The sequence below is a fragment of the Callospermophilus lateralis genome, chromosome 11 (genome assembly GCF_048772815.1).
Source record: "Callospermophilus lateralis isolate mCalLat2 chromosome 11, mCalLat2.hap1, whole genome shotgun sequence".
In the NCBI taxonomy this organism is placed as follows: Eukaryota; Metazoa; Chordata; class Mammalia; order Rodentia; family Sciuridae; genus Callospermophilus; species Callospermophilus lateralis.
In genome coordinates, this window is record NC_135315.1 from 26,961,224 (window position 1) to 26,979,609 (window position 18,386).

Genomic DNA, 18,386 nt, shown 5'->3' on the forward strand with positions numbered 1-18,386 from the left:
AATTACCTGTGTGTGCTCCCTTCCCCCTCCTTTCTCTCTCTTTTTTTTGTACAGTAAGGTTTTATTCTTTAAGTCTTCTTTAGAAAACTGGTGTAATTCAGGCAGAGCTTGTCCTGGAATTGACATAGAAGTTGCTAACCAAAACCTCTTGGGGAAAGCTTTACAAAAAAACTCTACCTGGACCCCAGTTCCCTGAGATTCTGACTCAGCTGGGTTGGGGAAGGACCCAGACACAGGGCCTCCCAGTTCTCAGTATTTATTTGCTACTCCTTTTAAAGGCATTCTTCATTGAAGGCTTTCTTCATTGAGAGCACTTCATGTCCTCTTGAGGGAGCACTTCCTACACAGAGTCTTAGGCTCTCCTGGGAACTTTTGAAAAAATGCAGATTCTTAGGGTTACCTGATCTCTGGGGTCTGGGGGGAGGTCTGGAAAAATAAATACCCTAAGAGATCAAATTTCTGTGCTTCCCTTAAGGATTCCGGGAGCACTTATTTAGTCCAAAATTGTAACCTGTTCATGTACAAAGTCACAAAACACCCTTATGACATATGGAAGAAGTAAGTGATACAAAGAACTCTACAATGTAAAGATTTTAGCCTAGAACCCATCTATATTTTCACTCCTAATTTAAACAGTAGAAATACTTCCACTCTGAGACAGTGTTGTGATGGTGGCCAGGCACCAGGAAAGGACAGTCCAGTGAGGGAGAAAAACAAAGGAATAACAGCAGACAAGTGAGTGAGGCACTAAACCAACAGTTAAAATAAATACGAATGTTAAAGTAATCTACATCTTCAAAAGGAAGAGTTTGTCTAACTTTGAATGTTTTCTAATTCAGACTGATAGTCCCCAGTTATGTTCAAATTGGGAGTTTTTGCCCTGTTTTTATCATATGCCCTGCCACACCCCGGATTTTCCAATACATGGCCTTTGCAGACATCTCTAATCAATTCTAGATTTTTTCCTCCCCCAATAGATGGAGAAGGGAAACTCATACTCCTGCTTAACCCCATTGTCCATGCAGCCATTACTAATAGATCCCAGATAAAATGCTAGATGAAATCTGCATGCAGCTTCTCCAACACACAGTGCCCCTGACATGCCTCTGGCCTTTTCTTATGCTATCCCTCATTTCCTGCTTCATCTTCTGTTTTTTTTTTTTTTTTTTGTCTTATCAACCAAATACTTCCAATGCTCCTTACATTTGAAATCTCACTTAAATTTTAAAATAACCTCGAGAGATGTCAAAATTGTGCCTTAGAAGGCCTAAGTAATACCCCAAGATAACACGGTTAGTATGTTTCAAAGCAGGAGCTACAAACCCAGGTCCTTTGACTCCAAAGCTGATGCTCTTAAAATTGCTCTTCATTGCCTCTCTTCAGAGCCCAGTTCAAAGGGCAACTCCTCTGTGAAGCTTCTTCTAACCCCTTCAAGTGAAATTTGTCACTTCTTCCTTTGAGTATGCCAAGGTCTTTGTACAGTTCTATTACAGCATGACATTATACTTTAATGATTTGAATATAGCACTCTTTGAACTCCTATGTGGTAGGAGCTCTTTTTTTTTCCTCTCTTTTTCTTTTAAAAATCCCTGTATCCCTGGTAACTAGCTGAGTCCCCAGGCAGACTCTCTTAGTTGTTACGTTTTAAACACACATCAAAATCTGGCCAACGGACTCCTTCAAGTTGTGGGTCTGTTTCTCGGTGTATGACCCTACCACGTTAAAAATAATGCCAGTCAGGTTTAAACATGACCTGGATTAAAAAAAACAAACAAGCAAACAAACAACAACAACAACAAAACAAAGAGCCTTAGTGGTATACATACTTCTGCAATTTCAAATCCTTCTTGTCATGAGTACAGGGCATTTGGGCATATGAGGACCCCTGATCCCTAGTTGATAACCACCCTTAAGTATAATCAGGTCAAAATTAGCTACACCCTGTTTGTCGAGTGTCACGTCACAGATGAAGTCTGTTTAAACTTTAGTTCCCGTTCTATAATTGAAGCCATGGTTGGGTTTACTGCTGTGGCCTGAGTTTTGTCTGGGTAGATGGTGGCACACAGTGACACTTACTGTTAATGGTGGCATATGATGACATTTCCATTCTGCAGATTCTCAGACAAACCATTTAGTTGCCTGACATTTATTTCACAGTATGTTATAGTTTTGAGCAAATAAAACCTATTCTAGCAGAAGGGAGAATTACAAAATCTGCACCATCATATGTGGCACACAAGGGGCTGATGGGTTCAGATGGGTAGTGAGGGGTGAGGATTTGGGGTCAAATAATGCCCTGGAGATATAATAGGACACGAGTCTTAAGAGACCTGCACCAATGTCTCACAAGATAATGCTCAGTTTTACTGTTTCATTCCCTGGGAGATATCAGGAGCTGGTTATAGACTTCCACACCAACATGCAAAAGACAGATGGAGAAAGGAGACAGAGACCTTCTCGTTTCACAGATTCAAGGGAAATCTTCCCATCTGTTATTCCACCATGGAAGTAAATAGGCACCAAACCTCATGAACTGGCACTTGACCTTGGTAGTCTGACGACCTACCTACCTCCCCAGAGAAGGCCTGTCCATTGAGGAGATGCTCCGACCCTTGGCTGTCCTCACTCCCAAAGTGTAGCCGGATCTCCTCCAGCCGATGGCTGTACGTCATGGGACCTCCTGATATGTTGACCAAGTGCTCCTTGTCCAGGCGGAGGGACACATGTCTTCCAGTGTTGTACATAGTCCCACTGACCTGCAAGGCAAAGGCAGAGAGATCAGGCAAGGCTGTCCTTCCACTGTGCCCCAAACCCAGCATGGTGTGTAGACCGATGCCTTTTTCCTTCTTCTGATCAGAAGGCATTAGGCTAAATCCACAAGTGAAGTAGGAAATGGCAGCCTTCCCAGATATACATCCCTGCCCTACCTGGCTTCTAAGGTATTCCCGTGAAGCGTAAACCACATTGCCATTTAGGAATTTGAGGTTGGAAACTCAAAGGTGACTTCACCAACTGCGACTAATATTCTGTACATAGGACGTTATAAACAGATAACTTGTCCCTCTTACCATAATTGTTTGGAAGGCAGAGATTCTGTAAAGTTTCAAAAATCTCAGGTGTGAGAAATTGGAGAAAGCAATTAGCAGGGAGAGATGTCAAGAATAGATGAGAGACAAGGAAGTCAGAAGAGACGACTAGGAGCAAAGGCTGTGGTGGGAGAAGGAAGCGCTGTGCGTCTGGTCTCAGGGGTCCGGTCCTGTGTTTTAGTTAGATCCCTGTCCTGCTGCTGCCATCAGACATTGCACAGGATAACTCTGATCTCTCCTCAGGCTACCAGCCAAACTAGAGGGTCATACAAGTTTCCCGTTTTACCCAGCCCTGGATTAATTCTATATCCCTGATTCCCGTCTTGCTTTGATCCCTTTAAACTGCTATGCTCGCCGCTCTGTGTTCTTTTGCCTTCTTTCTTTTCTCTTTGGACTTGGTGATCAGCTTCATTTTCTGGAATATGACCTTAGCACTTCCTGATGACTGATTCTAGAACATGGTTCCTATCTGGGACTCTACTTCCTTTCTCTCCTGGGTTGACTTAGCCCTTGGAGCAAGGTCTGGAGCTTAGGGGAGACTTTGAATGAGTCTAGATGGGATGCTTCTGGGTTATTGGATGCTGAACTACGTGGCTTCTCTTCCTGCTTACTCCCAGTTTTCTGTGCAAGAGAGTCCTTAAGGGTTTCTCCTAACTTCTGATTCCTTCCTTAGATGTGTCTTTATATTTCTGCTCTGTGGCATTCACTTTTACCTGCCTGTCTACTTTCTGACCCTGACCTTGTGATTGATTGGTTATTTTAGTTCTTGGATTGCTCACCAAGCCCTCCACTGATTCATTTTCTTTCAACCACCTTACTGTTAGGTGGAGCCCATGTGACTAATGTTGGCCATGGGCTGTGAGACATCCCAAGTGTCACTTCCGGGCTGAAATCATGAAAAGTTTATGCACACTTCTATAGTCTCTCTCTTCCTATGCTATATCAACCAAGGACATCATGTGGAAATGTAAATGTGGTGCAGCTACTGAGTGAATCCTGTGTTAACCAGGGTCCCTGGGGGATTATGTGCAGTTTACAAAAATCCTTAATTCTACCCCTGTCTCACAATGTCTTTTTCTGTGCCTTTGAGTCTGGGCTGGTCTTATTGCTGACTTTGGCCGATAGCACGTAGCAGCTGCAATGTGCTAGCTCTGAGAGGCTTTTAGAGGCCTTCCATGCTTCCAGGCACCATCTTGGAAACTTGAGAGTATCATGCAAGTAAACCTGGGCTAGTAGGCTAGGGGATGAGACCACAAGGAGAAGAGCCAACCCAGGAGAGACCAACCTAGATCAGCCAACCCACGGCTGATCCATCAGCTGATTGGCCCTGTCAAGATCAGCATGGCTTATAACAGACCAGAAGCAATGCCCACTGAGACATAGAATTGGAGCTAAATAATTAAGTTGTGAAGTTTTGGGATGGTTTGTCATGCAGCAAAAGCTAACAGATACACACTAAGGCAATCATCTCTCTTCTGTGAATCTGAAACAGTCAATCAATACTCTGACAGAAAACCTGGAGAGTCTCTGTTGAATGCTTGAACTGCAGGGTCACAGACAGTAGAGCTACTAGGCAAAGGAAAAGTCAGAACACAAGGAGAGAAGAATGAACCAGATGTGACTAGAGAGAGAGAGAGAAAGAGAGGATGGGGACAGAAATTGCTTTAACTCCAGAAACCATTGCATCCTTTTATCACAGTACTTTCAAGACCTGTGGTTTCTCAGATACTGCACATCTTATTGATAAAGTCCTTTTTTTTTTTTTTTTGGTTAAGTTACCCATTTCTTGCAACCAAATGGTCCTCTTTGAAAGCTCCATTCCTGTTCTCCAGCCTTAAACGCATGTATATTTAGTTGCAATGAGACAATGAAAATTTGCCTTCTTTTTGTGTCCCAATTCATAGCTTTTTGGCAGCCCAATGATTCCAAGATGTTTGCAGTTGACATTACTTCATATTTAAGTAAAATTTATTTTTTTTCTGTGGCATTACATATGATTTTCAGAAGATATAAAACAGCTCAAGAAGAAAGAATCAGCCACAATTCCACAATTAGCCAAAACCACTACTAATATTTTGTTATATATACTTTTCACTCTCATAACAATATGTAGACACATTTTATGAGATCATTTTATGTATCTGCATATATATAATATATCATTTTTCACATAGATATATATGTCCATGCCATTAATCTTTTTGTGATATCACTTTCAAATGCTTGCATAATATTTCATTGAAAAAGTGTCTAGTTCATTATTGAATTTTACACTCCTTTTACTTTTTCACTGTTGTAAAAAATACTATGATAAATATCCCTAAGGATAAAACATTTTACTAATCCAAGTATGTTTTGTGAGGCAAATTGTGGGTCAAATGGTGTGCTCATTATTACAGTATCTACTATGTATTGCCAAATCCATCCATTATGGGGAGTAGATCCCATAGAGCTAGACCTATGTAATTCTCTTACAATGACATTAAGTTCAGGAACATGGGATTCAATCCAGTGACACCCAGACACATGCTATGGTATGCTAGGCTACATCAGGAGTTGTCCAGAGTTCTTACAGCATGTATGCTTTGTACCACTGGGCAAGTATCACAGGCTTCCTACATTTCTAGAAATCCACTCATCTGTGTCTGTCTAATGTTCCTAAGAAAATTGTTGCCCACTGAAGCAAGGCAAGGCCATATCGTATGCTTGTCTGCATTTTCCTAGTACTTAGAAAACACATGACACACAGCAGGTGGAAAAATCAAGGACTCTGGAGTCAAAAGATTCCCAGTCTGCTTCTTGTTAGCTGTGTAACCTTGGGTAGTTGACTTCATCTCTTGAAGCTTCAGTTTCCTTAACCATAAAATAGAGACAACAAAAATTTCCCCATGAAAATGAGGGACAGAAAAAGCTATAAGGCATTTTAAAAAACAGATAGCAAAAGGACACAGTCCCTCCTTAGGAGTAATTACTTTAAACATAAATGGGTTCCATTTACATGTGGTAGTTAGAGTATTCAAAATCATAGACACATAAAGTAGAATAGTGATTCCCAGGGGCCGGGGCTGGGGAGGGAGGAGTGGAAAGTTAGTTGAATGGTTATAAAATTTCAGTTTTGCAAGACGAAGCAAGTTCTGGAGATGGCTGATGGTGAAGGTTGTACAGCACTATGAATGGGCTTAATGCACAGAAATTAGAAGTGGTTAAGATGGTAAAGTTTTAGACTATATGTATTTTACCACCATAAAAAAATTGAAAAAAAAATTCCCCCATGAGTTTGTTATAAATATTAAGTAAATAGCATATGCAATGGTCAAACATTTTCACTCTCTTCCTTTCCTCTCTTTTAGCCGCCTGCATGGTACCCAGCTGATGTGGAAGGATCCCTCTTGACCTTCCTTCCTGACTTCTTTCCGTACTTCTCAGATCCTGATGCATTGCTTGTTAAATGTCAGAAGGGAGAACTTTGACTTTTGCATTGGGGGGAGCACCCAAGATCATTTCGAAGGCTTGAAATAATAAGAGGAGAATCAAGAATAACCCATTGTGCCTTCTATTCTTCTACCTGTCTTCTAGACTCCTTCTGCCCATGAGGTGCCATCTTCAGCCATTCACTCAGTCTGTCCGTTACTCAGAAGATCATCCAAGTACCTGACTCTGTTAGGAGCTGGGGATAGAATGGTGAGCCTGGTCCTTGCTCCCATGGAACTCGCACTCCATTATGCAGAGTTCTGAGTGGGGACAGGAAGCCATGAGAGTCCATAATGTCTAACATTTTGTCTATGTGTTCTTACAACTAGATGCAATGCCCCCGTACCCCCACCCTTTCCCAAGACTCCAAAAATAACATTAATTTGTATTAATCAAAAAAAAAGACGCGTAGCCAGGGTATGGTTTGTTGCACTTTAATTTAAAAATAAAGGCTTGACAACATTATGTATGATATCTAAATCGAACGGTACATCTGCACTATAGTAATTAACATTGCAGCAGTGTCATTTTATCTGTAATGCTAATTACTGTGTTTCCAATGAACTACTTTGGTGCACAGCATGTTGGAGAAGTTTGTATTATGCAGCCCAGAAACCAGGACTGAAAGAAGCTAAAGTTGCAGGGGACATTCTGGTTGCCTCTGGCTGTCCCCACAGATCTCCTTTTGTTTTTTCCTCTCAGTTCAGTGCAACATGAGGTGAGAGGTGTGTGATGCCTATTTTACAAATGAGGGAACAGAGTGAGGTTGGTGAAGACTTTGTGACTTGTCCAGTATCACACAGCGGGTAGGTGGCAAACCCAAGACCAGTACTCTTGACATGAGTGAATATACAAGTATCTTAGCCCATTTCAGATGAAAAGAATGTTGGGGATTTTCACTTCTTCTGCTGCCTCTAGATGCAGGTCTTAGTCAGTTCCAGAGACAGCAGGGTTCTCAAGAACAGAGGACTCAATCGGATACTTGGCTGCTGAAGTTCATACTAGGAAGAACCCTTGAGGAACCCGAAGGTCGAAGAAGACTTGGTTTTCTTACCCCAGACATTTTTACTGGTTTAAGACTGAGTGGAGCTATAGGTATTGGGGGAGTGAGGGAAGTGGGTCAGAGGTGCTACAAATATGCCTGTCAAGATCACATGTCTACGGGGTAAAAATGGGAGTTCATATCACACTTGAATCAAAGTGTGAAATATGATATATCAAGAACTATGTAATGTTTTGAACAACCAACAATAAAAATTAAAAAAAAGATCACATGTCAATCAGTAATATTGATAACCTGAGACCTTGTCAAAGCAATTTGTTCTTTTACAAAGAAAAAAAAAATTACCCCAGTATATTCATTCTGTAAAAGTGATGTTCGTGGATAGCAAACACAGTTCTTATACAGCAGCTCACGATTTGCCAGGGCCTCTTGTTATCGCGTCTATCTCCTCTTCCGTTCTGGTGACCCTATTATATTAGTGGGAAGTAAATTTAGTTGGTATAGTTTTAAGGTAGGGAGAATTTTTATTCTCTGAAAGTCAGCCACGATCCTGTTCATAACAGATGGCATCTTGGTTTGAACCTGTATGTGGTAGCAGAGGTGATGCTGAATTCCAAACCTAAACTTCCTCTGTCGACTCTCACGATTTTTCCCTTTACCAACCCAGCACCAAACATGGTGTGTGATACTTAGGATCATGCCTTTCACTTCCCCTGGGGTGAGAAGACATTAAGCTAAACCCACATGTGCCGCAGTAGCTTCCCATAGGGCTGAGGGGCCCTCCCTGGGTGCTAGCCAACAGTGGTGAACCAGGCCTTGTCCCCAGGTTATCTCTAGCCCTAAAGCCTGTGCCTTTCTCCACGATTGAATTATGAATAATTATTAGCTGATGGCCTAGCAATGCAATACACAAAGTTTTCTTCAAGAGGAACCCTGCAATGGTTTTGGAGTTCAGGCCGTCTGGGATTATTAATTAGAGCCCTCCAGAGAAACCGCATCAACAGAATATGCATATATGTAAATACACATATGAAAAGAGATTTATTTGAAGGAGTTGGCTGACATGATTATGGAGGCCAGTGGTTACTCAGTTCTGAAGTCAATTGGCTGCAGCATTCCTCCTTGTTCAGAGTTGGGGGTCAGTCTTTGATTCTCTTTGGGCCTTCAAATGATTGGATGAGGCCCACCTATGTCATGCTGGGCAATTTGCTTTATTCCCCTGTTTTACATATTTATCTCATCCCAAACACTCTCATTAAGACATACAGAATGTTTTACCAAATACTTGGGTATCATGGCCCAGCCACATTCATACATAAAATTGACCATCACACTTATCTTCAAATCCTGTTTGCTTTCTTCATTTCAATGGTTCAAACAGCGCTTAAATGAAACAGGTACACCACACATAACAGGGTGATATATGGAATATATGTGTGTATATATTTCATATATATTATACACATACATATTACATCTCTAATATATAATGTATAATACACATATGCATTTGTAGAATTTTTATTTTTTATTTCCTACATCATCAAGTTTAAAAAGCCAGTGATACTAAAACTGTTCTCAAAATCTTCGTCATATAAAAGGAGAGCCAGTTTGAAATAGTGTGCCTCTCTATTGTAAAGAAACAATTTAACTTTTCTTGTCACATAAAGGAAAGAAAAAAAAGGCTTTGTGCATGACAAGGTAGATTTGTCCCTGAGTATAAATGGATCTCAGATACTATTATGGTGTAAATCCCTTATTACTCGGGGTCTTAGATGTTGTCTAAGTTCATATTTTCATATGGGGAAAAAAAAAGGAAGAGGTAAGTTTAAAAACAATGATCCAACCCATAAAATAAACATGTCAAAGATCTGTTGGCCTGACAGTCATAGTGCTGGTAGGTTGATGTTTATTGCAGAAAGCTAAGCTTGAGAAAACTTTATGCTTAGAGATTCCAAAAGATTCAGTAAGTACTTAGTTATGTGATAGAAAGCTTATGTGAGGTTTCCATTATATTCCTGGGTTAGTCACGTCTCCATAGCTGTGACCAAAATACCTGACAACAGAGGGAAGTAAAATTTTATTTTGATTCATGGTTTCAAAAAGTCTCGGTGTATGGTTGGTGGACTCCATTTTCTCTGGGTCAAAGGTGAGGCAGAACATCATGGCGGAAGGATGTGGCAAAGGAGCACCGTTCTGCTCATGGTGATCAAGAAGCAGACAAAGAAAGGGGAAGGGGCTATAGGATGATGACCCTTTCTAGTGTATGTCTTCAGTGACCCACCCCCTCTGGCCACACCTCACCTGCCTACAGTTACCACCCATTAGTCCATTCAAATTAGGATGGACTGATTAGGTTACAGCTCTCGAAATCAAATCATTTCACCTCCAAACATTCCTGCATTAACACAAGGTCTTTTAGAGGATGCTTCATAATCAAACCACAACAATTCCTGACCTAAATCTCCTCTGATATACAAAAAAAAAAAAAAAAAAATTCCCCAAAGCTTCAAGAAAATGTAACACTGAGAGGAAGGATCTCAACTGTGAAAGACAGAAAGGGCCATCCTTGTGCAAGGGGTTGCCTGCTTTCTCAACGCTTTCCACTCTGGGTGATTTAATATCCCTTAGTGCTATGGCACTTTTTAGATTAGGAAATTAGGTACGGAGCAGGTAAGGGCTCTATTCAAAAGCACAGGAGAGAAAGTGAGAGGACTAGGGACCCCAAGCCTTTGGGACCCAAAGCTCCTGGTCTTCTGGGATCTCAGAGACCATCTTTGAGGGTACCCTACAGAATGTGCACTTCATTTCTCAGTGACCTTGTGGATTTCAGAAATGGAACAAGAGCCTTTTAATTAATTAATTAATTTTTTATGTGGATTTGGCACCTGGGCTCTGTTCGCTATGACATGAGAGCGCTGGCATTCTTGCCTTAGGAGATGATCTTATTTGGCAGATATTATGACAGTGCGTGACTGTGAGGCACACAGCATCCACAGCAGCAGGGGCTGAGGTGTCTTCTAGGCTGGGTGCCCCACACCTTCCCGCGTCACATCATCTGATTCTTGCACTTCCTGTGAGGAGCAGGCATGGTTATCTGCATTCTCAGACAAAGGGATGAAGGCTCAAATGGGTTAATGATTTTACTTAAAGCATCAGCATTAGAAATTGGCAGAGCCAGAATTCCAGGTCCAGGCTTGTTAGATTCCAAATTCAACAGTTTTTTTTTTTTTTTTTTTTTTTTTTAAAGAGAGTAAGTTGAAAGTTGGCAGAAAGAGTGTTGGGGAAACCATGTGGCTTATATACAGCTTTTGGGGTTAGGGATCAACTCAATTAAAATATGGTGTCCATGTGGATGTGCCACCTTGGGCTTAATTTGGCCAGGTCTGGTCTGGACACCCTTGGCAGTTTCTAGACCCAGAGCAGCAGGGGCAGTTCTAGTTCCTGCCTTCCGGGAGTTGAGAGGTTGGGTCATATCTGCCGAGTGTTGGCTTAGCAACGGAATGACTGAGCCCATAATGAGGAACACCACTCAGTGCCAAGAAAGGTTAGTGAAGAAGGTCTGACAGCCGTGCCATAAATTAGGTGTCCTTTCTTTGCAACTGAGGTTTCCTATTACATGTTTCTGACCGCTCTGCTGAGGTGTGTAATAGTTCTTCTTCGCAATGTAATTAGTGAGCCTAAGAGATTTAGGAACACTGCCTAGTCTGGTTTCCTGCAGAGTAGCTCAAGATGCCAAGAGGCTGATGGGTAAAGGCTGAGTGCATAAAGCTGGTGGGCTGCATGTTCACATGGGCAGCTGGGAGGGATCATCTTTGCAAGATGAAACAATGTGGCAGAACAATGTGAGTCAAATGGTTGGCTTCACTGCAGCACAGCATATATACAGATGGGCAGAATTAGGGTGGTGTGGATGGTAAAGATAAAAGGACTTCAGAAATAATCAAGCCTGACTGCTTATTCTATAAACTGAGACATAGCCTGAGTTGTCCAGCACTGTACTGGAGGTGATAGAGCCAAGACTAGAAATCAACCCACTGACTTTGCTCCTCCATCTGGGTAGCTCACCTCCCCTTTCTCTTATTCTTTGAGTTATTTTATGCTGAGGACACATAAGTATACTGACTCAGAGTTAGAAATGCCGGGGTAATAAGTGAATGTCTGGGTGGATACTACAGCCCATAGAAAAGTGGAAAAAAATCCAGCCTGACATCTGGAGATGCCCTTTACATGATACCATGCATCTGGGGAGTGGGCTCTTCTCAGTGTTTGTCCAAATGTTTTACTTTATTTTTTGATTGATGTATAATATTTTTATATATTTATGGGGTACAATGTATTGTTTTGTTACTCTCTCTCTCTCTCTCTCTCTCTCTCTCTCTATATATATATATATATATATATATATATATATATAGAGAGAGAGAGAGAGAGAGAGAGAGAGTAGTGATCTATTTGAGGTCATTGGTATATCTATCACCTTCAACTTTTAACAATTCTTTACGGTGAGTACACTCAAAGTCCTCTCTACCTATTTTGAAGTCTATATGCCTTTACCTTACATATTTCATAATAATGATTAGAAATGGGATGGATTAGATTTTGAAGTGACAGAATGGAGGTAAAGGATGTGAAACTTCAAGACTGACCATTTGTGAAAAATTGTGCTGTATCATTAAAAGAGAATAAAATCATGGTATTTGCAGGTAAATGGACGGTGTTGTAGAAGATAATGCTAAGTGAAGTTATCCAATCCCAAAAAATCAAATGCCAAATATTTTCTCTGATATAAGGAGGCTGACTCATAGTGGGGTAGGAAGGGGGAGCATGGGAAAATTAGATGAACTCTAGATAGGGAAGAGGGGTGGGAGGGAAAGGGAGGGGGCAGGAGATTAGCAAGGGCGGTGGAATGTGATGGACATCATTATCCAAAGTACATGTACGAAGACTCGAATTGGGTGTCAACATATTTTATATATAAATAGATTCGAAAAATTGTGGTATATATATGTAATAAGAATTGTAATGCAAAAAAACCAAAGTACATGTATGTGAACATACTCTATATATAAAGATATGAAAAATTGTACTCTATAAGTGTAATAAGAATTGTAATGCATTCTACTGTCATGTATTTTAAAAAATAAGATCAATAAAACTAAAAAATGTGCTGTATATGTGTAATATGAATTGCAATGCATCTTGTTGTTATATATAATAAATTAAAATTAAAAAATAAAAAAGAGTGAACATTTGTGTAATTCAGCTTTGAAAGAAAGCAGAAAGAAAATATTTGGAGCTTGTGAGTCGGAGTTGTCAGGAAGGAAGTATCTGAGATGGGGATAAGAAAGAAAATGGAACCAGACTGGAATGATCTGTTTTGGGTTACCATGAATGGAGTTGGGTAGGAGAGTTGATGTACTTCCAAGATCTCACCCACCACTCGTAACCCTGGGAGGATAGAGGTTCCTTCCTTAGCAAGGCTAAATTTAATCTTTCTCTTCCCCATCTGAGTCAGTCTGCTTTGGCTCTAAAAAGACTAGGATTTCGGAGCCCACATTAAATAAAAAGATGAAATAATCGTATTTGCAGTATATTATTATATTAATATAAAAATCAAACATGTTTATAGTAATATCCACTCTTCAAATAATAGGTAATTTCTTTGCAAACTCTAAAGGGATGCAAGGCAGTAACATTGCAACCAAGTCTCTCTTGCACTTTATTGCTGCTGGTGCTAAGGACAGGAGAAAGAAAGAACAGCATGTGAGGGGCTGGGGTTGTGGCTCAGTGGTAGAGCGCTCAGCTCTTCCTAGTCTCTCCAAGGAGGGGGACCATAGAGAGTGGTATTCTGGTATAGGGGTTTCCGGATGTGAGTCCCATGTACTACTTTCTTTTTGAGTCACTGCTACCAATCAAATTTTATCTATATTATTAAAATAATTATATTAAATTAGTATTCTACTAATTTAATATAATTATTTTAATAATATAAGTAAAATTTAAATTTCATGATAATTAAATGTGTTTCCTGTGTCTGTTTAGATACTGTATGAATATTTGAAATTTCTACATCAATCCTACAAAGTAGACATGTTCTTCCCATTTTCCAAATAAGAATCACCATCACATCTTATCCAAGGTCAAATCTATTGAGTCAAAAGAGCCAGAGTTTGAATGAAGACTGATTTCAAAGTAGATGGCTTTCTGCTTTACCATGGTTGGTGTGACCACAATCCAGTTTTGGCTTCTGATTTAATTCTTCAATTCCTTTACCTGAATTAAAATTCTGTATTACACCTTACCCCACTAGAACATTGAAAGTTTGCAGAGTTCTTACTAAGCCCCTTACTGTTGGTTGTCTGGATCCAGTGCTCTGACTCCCTAGTGAGGGGCTGGAGTCCTGTTCCAATTGGCTAGAGCAACCAGAACCAAGATGGTACCCACTGATTGACAGCAGTATTGCTAACACCTGTTCCTCTGAACGCACATTAGCTATTTACACTAGCCCAAGTCAAGCTTGGCTTGAGTGGAGACTTGATGTATGTGTGCACATATTCTAAAAATATAATCTAGTATGGAATATATATATACACACACACACATATATATATATACATTATAATCCATATTCATATAATGTATAGAACATAAATATATGTTCGATAAACTAACTTTTTTTGAAAAGATAATATAGACATGGTTGGACTTATCTTTCTTGATGTCTCATGCAGTCTCAGCACATGAACCATGCTTAATCTCTATTTGTGGAAAAAAAAATGGAAAATATTTTGCTTCAAGTCTCATCTTGGTGCCTGGCCCACACGCTGCCCTTGTCTAAGTCAGTAGGACTGAGGCAGGATTTGGGAATCTGCTGGTTTCCTCTTCCAAGCTTCTCTTGATGTTTCTTTGAACCAAGTTGGGTAGACATTCAATGCTAGGAGCCAGGATGCAGACTATACAGCCGTTTTCTGTATCCTTTTCCCACACTCTCTCCATGCCTTAAGGAATTGCTTTGATAATTATAAAGATACAGCGCTAAAGCTCCTTCTAAATACACATAAGGGGCTACACACATAGAATCATTTTCAGTTTTCCCTAAACTGTGAAAATTCAAGGTTAGGCCACTTTAATTAACATACTAAAACTTGCCTTAGAAAGGTTATTTCTAGCGTAATGTCATTTAATTCAATCCTGGATTCACAGGGCTTTAGGCAAATAACTCTCTAGTTATTTCATCTCCAAAGAGGAGAATGCCTTTTAAGGGGAGCCTGTGGAACAGAGTGGCTCACAGGCACAGGCAAAGTCTGTAAATCGCCTTCTTAACATCCCCCCAGGTGACATTGCTGGTCCCACTGGTCAGATGTTAGAATCCTTGATGCCGGTTTTCTCAAAGAAATTAGAAATAGCAGATGTTTGGGGGGCATAATTAGATAGTACGTCCCTTGGCTTGTTCATCACTCCTCTGCATGCAAGTTAATTCTTTAACATTTATCTCCCACGGAGTCCTCATCCCTACCGGCGTGTGTTCACCAGGAGCTACCACACTGCAGGACACACTCAAGTGCTCACGGTGGTCAGCAGGCAACGTAAGTAAGTGAGACGGACCAGGTGTGGGACAACACGGACTGCTAGAGACGGGGCTGGTTGGGGAGCATCGTCTCTCCTCTCTTGGATGCTTCTGGAATCTAGGACATTGGGAGGTGGCCTCCAGAAGGGGATGGAAAGGAATTTGGGAACAGGATGGGCAGAGGTGCAAGACTAACTTCACTGGGTGCCCTTTTGTATCATTTGCATTTAAAAAGTAAATGATTTTGAAAAGTGAAATAAGATCCTCCGGAGGCTGTCACATCTGATGGTACAACCTGGGTTGTGGTACAATGGTCCTCGGAGCAGCTGCCAAGAGGGACGAAGGCAAGCTGCAGCTCAGTTTGAAGCTTTCTTGTAGCCACCTTAAGACAACAGGACTTAAAATCCGCATTCTACAGTGACACAACCACATGAATGTTTATAGCAGTTCAATTCACAATAGCTAAACTATGAAACCAACCAAGATGCCCTTCATCAGATAACTATATAAAGAAAATGTGGTACATGTACACAATGGAACATTCCTCAGCCTTACAGAAAAAGGAGATTATGGCATTTCCAGGTAAATGAGTGGAACTAGAGAAAATCATGTTAAGTGAAATAAGCCAATCCCCAAAAACCAAAAGGCCAAATGTTCTCTCTGATAAGTGGAGGCTGATCTATAGTTAGGGCGAGGGTAAGAAAGAATGAAGGAACTATGGATTGTGCAGAGGAGAGTGAAGAGAGGGGTGAGCTGTGAGGATGGGAAGGACAGTAGAATGAGACAGACATTATTACCCTGTTTACATGTATGATTAGACTACTGGTGTGACTCGGCACCATACTCAGCCAGAGGAAGAAGTTGTGCTCCATTTGTGTACAATGTGTTAAAATGCATTCTACTGTCATGTATATCTAATTAGAACAGATAAAAAAATTTTAAAAAAAGAAAACAAGAAAAACAACAACAGTGTCATTACGAACATATTTCATTTAAATTGATATATCCAAAATGCGATTTCAATAGGTAACTGATAGGAAAATTATTAATGAGATCTATGACCTTGTTTTTTATCATAAGTCTTGGAAATTCAATATACATTTTATACTCAAAGCACATTCCAATTTGGACTCATCCCATGTCAAGTATAATCAACCCTCCATATCAGGAGGTTCCCCATCTGAGGATCGAACCAACCGTGATGAAAAGTATTTGCAAATGAAAATGTATCTGTGCTGAAAGTACAGACTGTTTTCTTGTCATTATTCCATAAACAATATAGTATATTCCCTATTTATATAACATTTATATCATATTAGGTATTATAGTAATGTGGAGGCAATTTAAAGTATATGGGAAGTTATACAAGTTCTATAAGTTATAAGTTATAGGTTCTATGCAAAGTCTACACCTTTTGGTACTAGCAACTTGAGGATCCATGTGCTTTGAGAATGGTCCTGGAACCACTCCTCTGTGGAGACTGATGGACATTACTCAATAGCCACATGAGGTTAGCAGCTACTACTGGGCAGGAGAGCCTAGTCTAAATTCCTTTCCAATCGATTCTCCCTCATGCAAGCAGATCTATATTATGGAATAGACCAACTGGGCAGCAGCTGAGGGGATACCAGACTCTTAAGAACATTGCACATTCTAAGAATAAATTAGGAATATGGTGCTGATAACTTATATCTGTTTCCCATCCAAGTAGGCTGCTAGCATTTTATCTGCCTAGCCCCCCCCCCCTTTTCTTTGTGTGTGATTCACATTGCAAATTCTACAGGGCAGGCACACAGGGGGAAGTCAAACGATAGTCGCTTGGGTTGGTAGTTAGAATCTACTGATATCGAAACTCAGTAATGCATGGCCTAGCACTGTTTATGAGGAATACATAATGTGTTCTGTTACCTGAATTATGAACGTCTTAATATTCCTCCTAAAAAATTGTATGAATCTGAAAGTCATTAAATTAACTGAAAAGATCAATGATACAAAAGTGGGAAACCATTTTTTTCACGCATATATTCATTGGGGGATCGTGGAGAAATTCCCACATGTTTCTATCCCACTGCTTCCTCCTCTTCCTTGCAAGATTACACGGTCCCTATTCCCATCTTGAAGGTCAGGCATTTATTCTGTGTTCACCAAAGCTATTAGTCATGTCAGTGAGTGATTGTGCATTTGATATTTCACATTGCCGTCTGATTTTCTTGTACTTTGCATTTCTCAGTGGCTCTGCAAGTGTGATGAACATCTTCTGTGCTCTTTGAAGCAAGACTCAGGGTCCTAAGCTGATAAATAAGTATCACCCACAACCCAAACCCAAATAGGACTCCACCCCTGTTGCAATTGCTATTGGATTCACCACTGATGCCATTTACTGATCCCATAAATCAGGCGTGACCATGGAAAGAGACACCAATTTCTAGGAACAGCATGCATCCTTTCTAGAAGCAAACAGCCAAGGAAATGACATTTTCTGACTAGAGGTCACATCTAGGTATGCTGCTACTAATAATCTATCCGCAACACTACCATCTCCAGGGCTCTGTATTGTCTGCGTGAATTAGCAATTCGATCCTTGCCCCTACTCCAGGTTGCCGATGACTTTATTACCATGTGAGGAAGAAACTGAGGTTCAGGGAGGATTAAACAGATCACAGAGCTATAAATGTCAAAGGTAATAAATGTGAAAGGGGCCTGTGTGGACTAGGCACTGAGCTGCTGTATTGGCTCTAAGGAGAGATGGCTTCTGTCCAAGGGAACCAGGGTCATTTCCCAGAGATGTGGGCATTTGAAATGGGTCTTGTAGGATGGGTAGGAGGTGGGTTTCCAGAGGTATCTAGAACAGGGGAGATGGGAAAATACAAGGTCTGCAAGGGGAACGGTAGTGGTGACTACTCAGTGTTCCTTCAGTGTTAGGACTTGAGCAAACCTGGGGGTGACTGCTCAGGGCATCTGTGACAGTAGGCACTAGGCCCCCACAGTATGAGACACTCTGCTAGTGTTTCACACAATTTATCTTGTTTACTTTCCATTCAAACTTGGGAGGTAGGAAGTAATACCATCATCGTATTACTAACTAGGAAAAGTGGGCTCTCGAAGGTTAAATAGCTTGCCTAGGTTGCAGGGCTAGCAAGAAAAGGAGGGAGAATTTGAATGCATACCTCCCTCCCTTCCTCTTCCTCCTCCTCCTCCTCCTCCTCCTCCTCCTCCTCCTTATTATTATTATTTTGGTATTGGGGATTGAACCCAG

General features: G+C 40.7%; 1 protein-coding gene across 1 annotated transcript in view; it reads right to left on the bottom strand.

The window, feature by feature from the left end:
• Positions 1 to 18,386, bottom strand: part of Ca10 (carbonic anhydrase 10) — a 473,335-nt gene that overhangs the window by 99,597 nt on the left and 355,352 nt on the right. Inside the window, exon 4 of the mRNA XM_076871139.1 lies at positions 2,571 to 2,756. Coding sequence (XP_076727254.1) covers positions 2,571 to 2,756 — 186 coding nt within the window. The remainder of the gene's footprint in view (positions 1 to 2,570; positions 2,757 to 18,386) is intronic.